The 14,626-nt window shown below is 34.2% G+C and overlaps 1 protein-coding gene and 1 pseudogene across 1 annotated transcript; both read right to left on the bottom strand.

Moving 5' to 3' along the window:
- Nucleotides 1-1,102: 1,102 nt before the first annotated feature.
- On the bottom strand, nt 1,103-4,648 carry LOC120178213 (annotated as a pseudogene).
- Nucleotides 4,649-8,342: 3,694 nt separating this feature from the next.
- LOC120178264 (probable indole-3-acetic acid-amido synthetase GH3.1) lies at nt 8,343-13,292 on the bottom strand. The gene is given in 6 exon segments (XM_039184177.1): nt 8,343-9,771; nt 9,773-9,835; nt 9,908-10,009; nt 10,098-10,239; nt 10,242-10,469; nt 13,285-13,292. Coding segments are annotated over 5 exon segments (1,791 nt in total). The 5' UTR covers nt 10,417-10,469; nt 13,285-13,292; the 3' UTR covers nt 8,343-8,462.
- Between the last annotated feature and the right edge of the window lie 1,334 nt (nt 13,293-14,626).

Below are 14,626 nucleotides of genomic sequence, written 5' to 3'. Positions count from 1 at the left end.
ATCTTTTACACCTTGGCCCTTCATCTCATCCCTACACCAAAACCATCTGCTAAACTTGTGCCTCTTGCGGTTCTCCTTCGTTTCTAAATTCTAACCACCATCCTTCGCCTATCTGAGAGAAATAATTATTGCTCCATTGACATGTTCTATTTGATGTATCATTGGTTATTTGAACCAGTTCATTGCTGGGTTCAGAACATGTCTTTGCTTGATGATACTAATACCAAGTTCTAGTTGCTGATTGATTATATACTGTGGAAGAACCATTAATGAGTCATGGACGTTGATGGAAGCCGTGAAACGGCTTCAAGACGCTCACTAACCATCGGCCAGCCTTTACCAACAATGGTAAAATTTTCTTAGTTCACTGAATATTTATGAGTTTTCTCAGACACTGGAAAAGTTTCTTAAAGAGAGAGTCACATGGCATAATATTATGAAGTACTGAGGTGTAAAAATGCTTACATGGCATAGTTATTGGAAAATATTATTGATTTAATTAGAATATTTAAATGGAAAAGATAAGATGATTTAATTTATAATTTTTTAAGTATATAAAAAAATTTCAATAACCGTGAATGTTTTTATTATCTTATTAGCAATAGTTAAAATTTTATTATATTTTTCACATGTACCATAAATATACTATTTATTAGGATGATTATATACTAATATTTTATTCATTATATTAATAAATAAAGAATACAATTTTTAATAAATAATGCTTCACGTGATATTAATATAAATGGTATATCAATTAATTTTGATTGAAAATAATGAATATAATTTCAAGAAATAATACTTAATTGTTATTATAAGTAGTATAATATCTAATTTTGAAAAGTACTTGTGAATTCGGCATTCAATTATGAATGATTTTAACATAGCAAAATCTAGCAGTTATACTTTCCAACAAAGCATTATTTAGGGTTTGTTTAACATTGTTTTTTTTAATTTAATTAAAAATAAATATTAATTTGACAATACTAAATAAATGACGATTTACAGATAATAAAACCTTTTAATTATTTTTCATTTTGTTGATTAAATAATAGATACTAATAAGCAGTATAATAATAATAATAATAATAATAATAATACTCTAACCAACGTGCTCACCTCCACAACCGTTATCATCGGTACTGCTCGTCAAGGATAAAAGTTCCATCATCTCATTCGGTACTCGAGTCCTCTATGGCAATGTCCCAGCAACAAGCACCTTCATGGAAGAAATTAGGGTATCTCAGTTAGTGCATCTGAAAATAATATCGGTTTCCGTTTCCAATGTCGACTCGTCGAAAACAATCTTGCATTCGAAATTTAAACAAGACTGATAATAATACTACAAGCAATAAATGACGAGGAACCTATATTTCCTGCTAAAATTTGGGTACATAAACCAGATTTCATATTGAATATTTTGAAAGTAGATAAAATTCTGGGATTGTAAGGGAGTGGAGAAAATGAAGAAAGGGAACGATCAGGGAGAGAAGAACTGACCAGAAGAGAAGACGGGCAAGATAGTCTCGGTTTAAGGAAACTGACGGCTGCAGCCGGAGCGAAGTATCCTCAATGACTTCGGCACAATCTTTATTTACAGTTCCACTTGCAGTGTTCTCCGACATAGGAGGAACCTTGGAATGCATTCTCGGAGAAAGGGTGGCAAGGAGACCATGGACTACAGAGTGGATAGTTTCTTTCAGTTCAGGGAATGCTGGTTCGGAAACTCGGCTACCTGAAATTATGTTACAATTTTATTAGCCATGATGGTAGAAAGTACGACAAGTTCGTTAAAGAAGGAGATTCGTGGCAGACTAAGCACTAGCTAGACTAATTCATAAATATCAATTCCCATACAACTGCAGCCATGAAACTGTGATGTGCTCTTTTTATTTATGCCAATTTTCCCTTCATATTAATGGAGAAAAGGCAAAGAACTTGAATGGTGCTACTTGTAAAGAGGTTTTTACAAACATGGCGTCACATTAATGGGATATAAGTTAATTAATATGTTCAAAAAAGTTGAAGATCGGGGGAAACCTTTTCTGGTTGAAGTTGGTTGAAGTGATCTTAAGTAGTCAAGTAAATCTTCCCCAACAAATTGTTGCATTTGCAGAGCATCATTGTTCCTCTTTACTTCATGCATTTCCTTTGATAGAGAAAAAAAGGGAAATATGCGCATGCATCCCATCAAATTGCGGATAAGGAATCGAATAGAAAAAATTGAAATTTACAATAAATTCATATTAAATATCAAGGAAAACGAGAGATATTCATCAATTTTAAGGAGGTTCATTTCTTTGGTGGAGTATAAATAACATAATGCAATCTGTAAAATTCAATCATTGATCAAACATGGAACATTTCTGAACTGTAAATTTGGAAAAGCCAGACATTTCCGTACCATGGCAATTCTTCTATGGTACTTAACTTCCAAAACATACAACTAATAGAGCGACGTTGGGAGAAAGGCATTTAACATCGGAAATAAGTCTAATAAAACAAGAGACTGCGACATCTTTTAGGCCTTCCTCGCATCTTCGGAATGCTACAAACTGGTGCTAATTATGGTGTGTAAATCAAATTCACACATAAAGGTAATGTTTCTCTCGTCAATATATCAAGTAAAACAATATATGGACGTAGAAGGTAGAAAAGAGGGTTAGGAAAGGCTCACTATATACTATATCACATACCTTTTTCACTGAAGCTAGACGAGACTGCAAACGGAGAACGTATTTACGAGTTTCAGGGGACATTTCACCCAGGCCTTCAAATTCAAAATCTTTGAATTGGTTCTCTGAGATTTTTTCAGATTCAGTTGACAAATTTGGATGTTCTTTTACTCTTGTACAGTCTGACAACATCTCTTGTACATCAAAGTTTGACTTTTCTGAACTTTGATGTTTCAAACCTTCACCATAGCCAAGGCTTCTTTCAAGGCAAAGCCTATATTCAGCATTCCTCAGTGTATAACTGAAATTAAAGAACCATTTTTCATGATACTCCCAATCAGGCATCTATTTGAAGGGAAATGCTACTCTGCATGTCTTTTTTGTGATCTTAGCATCAAATTATCAAAATTAATCACAAACATTCTTAATTCACATGTGAAATTGATTTTTCCCCCACTAAGAAGAAATGGGATGTAAATGTGAAATATAAACACAAAAGATATAAATCCGGTGACTTTGACTTTCAAGTTCAAGTGCCACTCAACATGCACGTATAGACAAGCAGAGAGATTTGAAGCTCTTGGCAAAGGATTTCCCCCTCTTGGCAATGAACCAATGTAAAAAAACAATTACTAAAATGGTACATATGACATATCATGTAGAATATGAACATACCCAGTCATCATAGAAGAAACCAACAACTTGGACAGAGGTTCCCACAGTGCCTCGATACAGACTTGAAAGCTATCAGATGGAAGTAAACTCAACATGCCTGAAATAGTCCTTTTCATGGCATCCACAGTAGTAGGGGGACATCTTTATGGATAAGGCTAATGTCCAATGGTTCTATGTCTTGTATCAGAACAGTGAGGACCGACTTCTGAAAGAAGATGCTAAAAGTCAATTTCTAAATTGTTACCAGAAAGCACTTCCGAATATAATGCATGTATCCATTAATTTGAAACATATAAAGAATCATCCTATCTTTGTTAATTATTGTCAATACAAGGATTCACAAGAAGTGAACAGCAGCTCAAATATGTTGGTCAGATTATTCAGAATAGTCTGGCAAATAAACAGGAGCATTATCGTGTGAAAGGAAAACAAGAGAATCAGCATCCCAGCTTATCATCCAAACCATTACTGGCATTTTAAGCTCAACCTTTTACAAAATGTGGTTCATTCATAAATAACCCACCACTTCAAGTCGGCAATGATTTAATTTTTAAGTGGAAATGTTAAAGTTGAGGTATATGCATATCCCCAAAGTATTCATTAGCCAGGTTCAATGATCTCAATAAGAATACGTTCTGTGCCAAAACCGAAGCAAACTTCGAAAGACAGAAATTGACTGCCAACAATAGTCCCTGAAGAGGTTCCAATTCTTTCAGACCACATTTTCAAGAGAGAATTAAAAAGGACTATCTAATTAGAAAAACATAATTCACATCGGCTATATCTATATAGTTAATCTATAAACATAACATGAGCATCCAATTTAAAGACTAATATATAACGCAGAACCGAAGAACTTAATCTCTGGTAAGTTAAAGACAACACTAAAATGTAATATCACATAAGTTTCAGTTCTCTAGGCTTCACCATTTTCCTCATCCCAACAAGTAAAAATCTATATTCGGTACCATAATTCTGCACATCTAAAATAATCCTAAAGCAATTCCGTCAGCGTTGCATCATCAGCTGAGCAAAGCAGAAGTTCTTAAACTAAAATAAGCAAAACGGATCTAAAGCGATCAATTAGCCGAATCCTCAACAGTTCAAATCCATAAAACAAATGAATCCGATATAGAAAAGCTGACCTTAGAGGGATTAGGATTGGAGCCGGAGGCATTGATACTATTGGAAGATGATGCAACGAAAGGAGTATTGGGGAAATTTCCAAGGCTGGAAGTGCGAAGAAAGGAAGGGAAGGAAAAAGAACGAGAGAAATGAGAGGAAAGAGAAGTGCCCATAACTGGTTGAATTACTTCGCCACCACCACCACTACTTCCTCTTTCTGTCTCACTTTCTCTCGCCGCCAAACAAGTTCTTTTATTTCACTTTCTTTTCCCTCCAGAGCAGTAACGGCAACCACAATTGCTTCAGAAGAAGGAAACAAATCGGAAGACGTTACGATCAACGTTAACACCGTCAACCCGTTAAACAGTCACCGCTCGACGCAATTACATTGGCGTTTTATATTTTGTTTTTGGCTTAATGGTATCTTAGGCCCTTAAACTTTTCCGGAAAAACAATGTTACCCTTAAAACTTTTTTTCTTCGGAGAAACCCTTAAATTAAAAAATAAATTAATTTGACCTTTAGATCAACAAAATTGAACGAAACATTGATCATTATGATATTGATATAACGATTTACGGTAGATAATGATATAATAGAGAGACTAAACTAAATTTTTAGTCGAGTTTGATCAAGTTAACTTTTTAAAGAAAGTTTGTTATTTTTATTTAATATTAAAAAAATATTTTAAATATACATTTTAAAATAGGAAAATATTTTAATATTAAGAAAATTAAATATTAAAATATTAAAATTTAAATTTAAATTATTATAAAATAAAAATATATCATAAGTGATAAAATGATAATATAAATTACTAAAAACAAAAACAAAAACATATATTATATATAATATATAGGCATAAAAATAAATTGATCATATTTGTATATTCAATTAATATAGTCAACATGTTTTTTTAATTTCGTATGCACATCAATTATCTATATATATATATATAGTAAAGTTTTATATCATTTATATAATCATACTAATTATTATTTAATTATCTCACATCTTTACTTTTTTTGTTTCTTATAATTATGTATTTATGACATGATTTTTTCTGCCTTTACGACACATTTTTTCTGCTTCTTGACACGTTTTTTAGGGTTGGTCTTTTGGTTGTTTGTGTTATTTATTTTTCTTAGGGTTGGATTTGACATCACCGTAATTGATCAAGATGACATTAATTTGTTATCTCATTGATCTTTCCAATTTTGGATCCTCAAATTGTAATTTGAATGCCCTTTCTGCGTTATTAAATAGTTTTCTCACGATGCTTTGTTCTGATTTGCTTTTACCGACAATCTCTCAGTAGTTAAATCTCGTGTTTTGGTTCGTTTTCCGTAGCAATATGTTCTATTTGTAACTACCTATTGTTCGAGTTTTTTGGATGAATTTTTTACCTTTTTACTGTATAATCCTTATATGATCTCGAGTGTCTCGTTTTCTTGAGTTAATGACTATGGGAGAATATCTTGATTATGTGATTAGTTTATAAATCTAGTTGAAAACCCTTATTATAATTTTATTTTTAAACATAATTAAAAAGTATTTATATTAATGCATACATCTAATCATATTTTGGACAATATAACTAATACGAATGGTGAGAGAAATAGAGAGAGTGATAATTTTGGTATATTGGGAATTAGATTCAACTTCTAATCTTTGGTTGGCTCCTTCCGGGATAGGCTCTGCCAAAAGGGAAGTGTCTTTGGTCCCCCATCGTTTAGCAAAGGTCGGACCAACACTGGGCTGTTTTCATTATGTTCCTGCTCTGCCTTGCCTCTAAATGCGTCACCCACCGGTTGTTGAAACAACGGGGAGATAAAATCCAAAATCCAAAATCCAAAATCCATTACTCAATTAATTCTATAAATATTGGGTTATTTACATCAAACGTGTTCAAACTATAGTTGTTAACATTCTAAATTATTAGGTTCTTACTAGTTTTAAAATTAAGGATTAACAACATGATTGATCACATATGTTCGTGTTTTGTCCACTTTTTCTCACCGGTTTCAGAAAACAAAACATATGGTCACTTTTTTTATTTATTTAATTAAGACGTGGTCACAACGAGTTAACTGTCGTTAACAATTAACAGATCAGGTGACGTGTCGGTTAAATATTCTGGTATAATCACACATTTGGTCCACATTATTTACATATCCTCTCAATTTAGTCTTGTTTTTAATAAATTAATCCTCCAATCGAATGATGCCAAATGACCAAATATAAATAACATGGACCAAATGTGTGGTCATACCAAAATACTTAACTTCCACGTCACCTGATCTGTTAACCGTTAACAGCAGTTAACCCATGGTAACCACATCTTAATTAAATAAAAACGAAATTGACCATATATTATGTTTTTTTTAAATCAGTGAAGAAAAATGGACAAAACACAACATAAATGATCATCATATAGTTAACCCTAAATTAAAACATTCAAAATTACTATTCAAAATTACTTTCATTCCCAAGAAATTTATAGCTAGGTCTATTATATCAAACATTAGGTTGTTAGGAGATGTGTATATTATCGTGCGTCATGTGTCACCATATGATCGATTGTTGAAGTGACACATAGACACATATATCTATGAAGCTGACGATCATAATACGAAGTTGGTGAGCTTCAACTTCACGTTCAATGTCAAGATTAATAAGTCCTTCAGTGAATGTTCCTATCAGATGTCTCTCCATCCAATTCTTAATTTGTTTTGATAATCGTTCAATTAGACTTTGATACTCCAGAATATTTTAGGTTTAATGGATTTTAGCAAGTTTTCTATTGACATTCTCATATGTAAATGGTCCAAAATGAATAAAAATATATCTTTCAAATTACTCTCGTGTTGGAATTTAATGATATGATTAAACTAAATTGAAGTTATTTCTACTTGAGATCTTAGATCGCTTTTTCTTTAACTTTATGTTAGGCTGTCGCACCCTAAATTACCCACATCTTTTTTTGGGGGGGGGGGGATTTTGAAAGTGAAGAGTATCTTGTTGGCTCTTAAAATCTAACGATTATCAAAAGAGAATTAAGAAAATTACTTGAGAAAAATAGGTGTATAACATTATATATTTATAGGATTTATAATCCTTGATGACCAATAATTAGAGTTCTCGATTAAGGGGATATAAACATTTATATTAATTAAATATTGTTATATAAATGAATAAAATTAAGAAATGACTTGTTTAAAATAATATCAATAATCAGTTGATATAGTGGGATGAGAAACTAGATTTTTTAAGCAATATCAAAGATTCGAACACCGTAGTTTACAAATGGAGCATACCGAGTTGAGAGGGTCGCCCTCGCTTTTGCTGTACCTAATTTTGATTAGTCCGTCAATAGATCGAATACTAGTGATTAGGGACGACATGGGACCTGACCCGACCTAACCCGATAGGATTGGATTTTTTATATAAAAAATCAGGGTTCGGGTCGGGTCATTTTTTTTCTTCCTTTTTTCATGATGATGTTCAGGTCGGGTTCGGGTTTAGGGTGAAAATATCCGACCCGAAAAAATATAATTTTACCTTATATACTTAGGGATAATTACAATAATACTCCTCTATGTTTTTTGGGTCGGGTTGAATCATGTCCAGTGGAGGGTGTAAAATTTTCAGGTCGAGTCAAGTTAACTAAAACCCAACCCAAACCCGACTAGTGCCAATCCCTACCAGTGATCAATTTAAAAAATAATAATAAATCCCAACAATGAAGTATCTTATCAGAAACCTTATCTATTTTCCATTACATGAAAGAAACAATTCATAGGGCAAAATCAGTTTCAGCTCAGAAGCCCTATGAATCCAAAATTACAAAACCTGACCCTGAAACATCCTAATCAACTTGTACGCTACTTTAATGTGGAAACAAGAGAATCTACAATTACAATAAGACCAAGTCATTTTGACTTTTAACCTGGTCGGTTATGTGCCTAATCAAACCACTAAAATGAAATCATCTCCTCCTTTCAGGGTTCCAATGTGGCAGACCGGGGCTGAAATGTGCCGAGACCAACCGAGAGTCGAGCAATTCCACGATCGGTGTGAAGTTAACACACCTCGGGACCTTGTATTGATTGATAGATGCTCCCCTCGATATGGCGTAATCCATCAGCTCTTCGAACGTTCCGTTCTTCACCACACGGATTTCTAGCGGTCCGATTGAGTGATCCGCGACTCGGCCTTGTCGGTACACCGAGTTGAGTGATTCCTCCATGGCTAAACAACATTGTTTCAGGACATCGTCTGTGGGGGAGTTAGCGGCGTTTTTGACTAACAACTCCCAGTATATCACGTAGTGACCGGGGATGGTCTTGGTATCGGCGTAACTCGTGTATTCGACGACGCTGGTGTTGAATTCGCGGAGGTGTCGAGAAGCGTTCTCGACCGCCTTCTGTAACTCGGCCTCGTCGGTCTTGTCGGAGTCGATGCTGAGGAGAACGTTCTTTCTCCTAACGAAATGGAATTGCGGGGCAGAGTTGTGGAACCCCGTGACTCGGAGGATGTCGCCGACTCGGTACCTGCATAGTCCCGCGTAGGTCGTGATCACGAGCTCGTATTCTTTCCCCACTTCAACGTCGACCAGGTCGACAAGCTTCGGGGACGAATCGAGGGTGAACTTGGATGAATTAGACTCGTGGGGCAAGAACTCGAAGTACGCCATGTTCGGCATGATGGTATACGAAACTTCAGATGGTTTGCACATGGGGTTAAGGTTCAACCCGAAATAACATTCGGACGAAGCGTACATCGTGCAAGCTTTGGGTAACCCACCGCTGTAATAATCCAGGGTGGGAATATACTGTGCCATTGCTCCGGTCACGATAACGTCGATATACTTGGTGTTCGGCCAAATTCTTGTAATAATCCCCTCCCAGTTTTCCTTGGAACATTCCCGTCGGACGAACCGAGCAAGCTCGGGGTTCGGTTTCAAGATCTTATCCATGCATTCCCTCAACGAAGGGTCGGTGATTTTCGGATTCAAGTCGCCGGTCTCGATATCGACAGAGAGTTGTTCCCAATTAAGCTGGAGGAACCTGATCGCACGGAGTAAACCCGAGGCAAACACGGCTCCAACACGAAGAACTTGGTGTCGGTCCTGGAGACCGCAAAGCATCTGGGTATACATGCTCTGAAAAGAGTCGGGACACAAGATGGCCTCGTTGGGGCTGGTATAAACGTTGTAAGGGTCGTACGGTCGGGTCTTGAAATGCTCGCTCTGGTAGTAACTGGTTAGAACCGGGCGAGCCAAGAGACCACCCGGTCCTTGTTTCTGATTTAATGAACAAGAAATATAATCCCTTGCCTTTGTCCAAACCCGGCACGTAACTGTTTTTACATAGAAAATGCGTTCCATTAAATAAATTAAACAATGCAAACTATTTTAAAATATTTACTTACAGATTCATTATTGGCATCAGCAAACTGTAGAGCAACTGACGGCGATCTAGCTCTTCTTTAATCGTTGGCATCAGTTTCCTCTCACCAGCCGAAGTCCCGGAGCTGCACAGTTTTCCAGAATATATATAAATATTCAAATTTTATTATATGTATATATTATTCCTCGAAATGCTATCATTTATATACGAACCTGGTGAGGAACTCCGAGATGGGGTGTGCCGATAAAATGGCGGAGCGGTCGCCATTGGCGATACGCTGGATTTCAGGCTGGAGGTCTTCGTAAGTAATGACGGGAAGTTTGGACTTGAACGACTCGCGGTCGGTGGCGCCGTGAGTTTGAACCGGCTAAGGTATTCGGTTCGAGAGTTTTGGGTTAAGATATCGGCCAAAACTCGTTCTTGAACGGCGTCGGCGTTTCGGGTCATTTCCTCGATGATCCGCAAAGCCTTTGCGTCTTTCTCGCATGCCGGTGGACCGAGTGGGGATGAGATTGCAGAACCGACGGCCATTTATAATAGAAAAAGTGCTTTGAATTTTGTTGAATTGTGTTCTAGAGGAAATGGGGAAAGGAAAGCCGTTCGCTACAGGGGAAAAGGAAAGCCGTTCGCTACAAGGGAAAACTGTGAACTGCGTGATGAGGACGAAGATTACTGGGGGATTAAATAGGGGAACTGGGAGTGCCACGTTGGCATGAGACAGGGACTCGCTTGGAAATAAACAGTATTTTATTCGGAAGTAATTAATAAAAACTCAGGTTTTATTTCTTTGTCGACTGGAAAGGGGACAATATAGGGGCCACAACACGTAGACATGGCACGAAATGAGAAAGGCTTGTGGGGTTAAGGTGACCGCCATGTCAGCATAGCACGGAGGGGTGAAAGCCTGAAGGCTGAAAAGACCTAAAATAATTTTACGCGTCACACAACCACGCGGCTGCTTTCGGGTAAAATTGTTTGCCCTTGATTACAATAATTAAACTTCTATTCTTGCATATTATCCAAAAAAAAAAAAAAAAAAAAAAAAAAACCTGAATGTTTGATTAAATATCTATTTTGAATTTTTTTTTTTAATGTTTTGACTCTCAACGTTTTATTTCAGGGTAAAAAATATTGAAAAATTAAACGAGTAATTTTCCTATAATCAGATTAGTGAGAATGCGAAATAAAAGCGAAATAATAACACCTGAAATTGATAAGGAGTTCGGCCAATTATGTCTACGTCTCTAGACTACTGTAAATCTTTAACTAAAAAGAGAAAATTTACAGGTGTTTACAAAAACACTCACAACCCAATTGCACACTGAAAATTACTCTCAAGAAAACTCTCTTATTTCTCTAGTATTGGAAGAGAGCTAGAATGATTTGGGATGATTTTGAAGCTAAATGGGTTAGGGTATTTATAGTTGAAGTTTAAGGACTAATCTTATAAATACCCTAAAGTACAGAGATTAAATTTGATAATTTTTTCTTACCAAATTTTCAACAAAATTTACTTCTTTTTACCAAGGCCATTCGGTGCATTCATGCATCGGGAAAAAAAAATCTTTGACTTTCAACAAAAAAATTCTATGTGAGTGAAAATTGTTAGTTAACAAAATATTAACACTCTAAAATACGAGTTTTTATATCTTAAAATAAAATATTGATGTCAAAATGCTCTAAAAATAATAAAAGTCAAAATAATTATTCAATAAAATATTATAGACCTCTTTATCCTAAAATAAAATTTTGGGCTAAAATACACAAAAAGAATAATACAAGTTAAAATGATCATTTTAATAAATATTTAGAGCTAATTTCGATTTACGTCTTTTACTATTAATGGTATTTGATATCAATGCTACATAAATACTTGCCACTAATTTTTATTGGATTAATATTAAAATAAATATTTAAATTATATCTCAATTTTCCCATAAATGATTAAAGTAATTTTAATCTATCTAAATACTTAACGTTATAAATATTATCATTTTAGATACTCGATCATAAATGCAAAATAATTAAAGTTGGAGACATGGCATTAAAAGATGTACGATCATAAATTCGTAACATTTTTGCAATTTTGCGAACAATAAACAAGTGTAATTGGCTAATTAGTTGACCCTATTCTCATATGTAATGGAGTAAAGGGAGGTAGGGTAGTAGACTACCCAACGTTAGATTAAAAGTAATTTTCGTGAAAGACCTCCAACAATTATGATCTATAAATGTTTTCGTCATTAATTAATACAAATTTAATTCTTACTTTAATTTTAAAACTTCATTGATATCGACCTTCACTTTGTGAAATGAGATATTATTCAACATCGTCTTTGATTTTTCTAAAAAGCAACTTTTTATAAGACCCACTTGGAATTTTTAATGGATATTTAATTATAAACAATATTTTTATTGTGATTGAGATGGCTTGATTAAACCACCATATCTCTCTAATTTTCATTTATTATATTTTTTTGAATTAATTATTGATATCTGATCTATTGATCGACTAATCTATATTAGGTACTATAGAGGCGAAGGCGACCCTCCCAACCCAGTTTACTCCATTGCAAACGTCAGGATTCGAACCCCTGATCTTGTTTAAAGGATCTAATGTCTCATCCCACTAGATCAATTGATTGTTAGTTTTTATTTCATTCTAGTATTTTATTCCTCCTTGTGCAATCCGTTTCCATTTGTTATCATTATTTACATTTGTTTTTTTTTTCAAACTTTAGTGGATGACCCATCGTGAAGAGTTGAATTTTGTTTTTGTTTTTAATTAATGATGAATAATTCCACACGAAGTTGTGGAACAATGTTCCAAAATTAGTATACAAATAATATTAAATTTATAAGATAATTTTAGTGTTTATCATCTAACAACTAATTAGAATAGTATGGTTTTATGTTACATGTTTATATAATTATTTCAAATAACATAATCTTTTTAAATTTTTATTAATTTAGGGTAATTATAAGCGGTAGTATTTGTTATAGAGATTCTCAGTCATTTGATAATGAACGTTCAACTACTCTGCGTCGTTGTTTGTCGAACTTGAGACTTATATAGATAGCAACCATCCCTCTAACCATTGAAGTAGATTGGTTCGTGCATAATCTTTTAAATTTTAAATATGGATTCATGTAATCCAAAAGAGAAGAATAAAGGGAGGCAAAACATTATGCAAGTCCAAGTCCTTTTTAATTTTTCCTTTTATTTGTTGAACCTTACAAGGCACGGAAGGGGCCATGGGGGACCACAATAAAGTAGATACATCATCTACAATTTAATCAATAAATTTATAACATTATCACATAATGTGATACTATGAGAATGTGCTCCATCAAAATTATAAAAAAAAATATTTTTTTTGCAAACCCAGGGACTAATATAAAAAAAAGTATAGACAGTTGAAAAAAAGGTTCAAGTTTGGGGGATCAATTGGGATTGATTTAAGTGATAAGTAGCTTGATATTGCTTAAGTAGGTCTCAAGTTCGAATCATATATGCAAAAAAATCTTCGTTGAGAGACTCACTCATTAAAACCAGATATGTGAGTCCAAATTATCAAAGTGAAACCTTGAAAATCGGGAGGGCAAAATAAAAAAAAAGTTGAAGTTTGGGATTAAATGCTATTTTACCCGTTTAATATAAAAAGGGTTTTAAACGTTGGATTTATGCAGAATAGTTGGACAAACGGGACCGTACGAAAAGTACAACAGTGATGGGATTTCAAAGATATTCCCGTAAGCAAAAAATAATCCGTTCGACGACCCTTTGCCGGTGAGCCAATGTGCTCGGAATCCCGCATGTGCCCTTCCCATGTGCATATGCCTCTCGACTCAACCTGGTTTTCTCGGCAATAGTCGCCAAAGCCACTCGACCCATCCTTTCAAAACGTGTTCATATTTAAATCATCGATTTGTTTGATGTTAAAACTATTAATTGTTCGCTTATTTCCTACTTAACATGATATATTGTATTTTGTTAGTTAAACTACTATAGTCGGATGATCTCGTGTTCTGTGAAAAATGGGATCGGATTTTACATTTTACGTAAAACGAGTTTCATATATTTATTGTTATCTTTATCAATGAAATTATTTAAAAAGTTAATGAATCTTGCACCAAAAATATGAGGACTACCTCGTATTATAAAAGCATATTTTATAGGACGCGAGATTCATCAACATTTTAGATAAACTCATTTATTAATTTGGGTAGACAACAGTAAATACATGAAATTCGTTTTTTATAGAACGTAAAATTTAACTTCAATTTTCACATAATACGAGATCATCCTATGTGGATAAATTTAAATTTTTTTAATTAATATTGTTTAAGGTTATTTTTTTCAGTATACGAATCTTTATGTTTTTTTAAATAATAACGTCGTCCGAAAATAAGAGAAGGGGGAATGTTCCAAAAATGGAACAGATAAATCCTCTCTGTTTGCAATACAAATTATGATGTTTGGGAGTGGGATTTGCAGAGAAAGCGGCACTTAGGTGGTCGGCCGCCTAAAATTCCCAGTCAAAAGGTGTAATATATATCTGTAGGGAACCAAACAAAACCAAAATCCCAACCCACTTTCTATTTTCAAAGTCTTGCTCTCATGACCCCCAACAATTGATTTTGGATCAATTAGATTCTTTTATATTAAATCTCATTTTAGATCGTTTTATAGTTAATCATAGATTTACACTAGACATAATTAAATTGTGATTCAAATTTT

The sequence above is a fragment of the Hibiscus syriacus genome, unplaced genomic scaffold (assembly GCF_006381635.1).
Source record: "Hibiscus syriacus cultivar Baekdansim isolate YM2019G1 unplaced genomic scaffold, ASM638163v2 tig00112344_pilon, whole genome shotgun sequence".
Classification (NCBI taxonomy): Eukaryota; Viridiplantae; Streptophyta; class Magnoliopsida; order Malvales; family Malvaceae; genus Hibiscus; species Hibiscus syriacus.
Note: the sequence above shows the minus strand (reverse complement) of the source record. Positions and strands in the feature narration are given on the sequence as shown.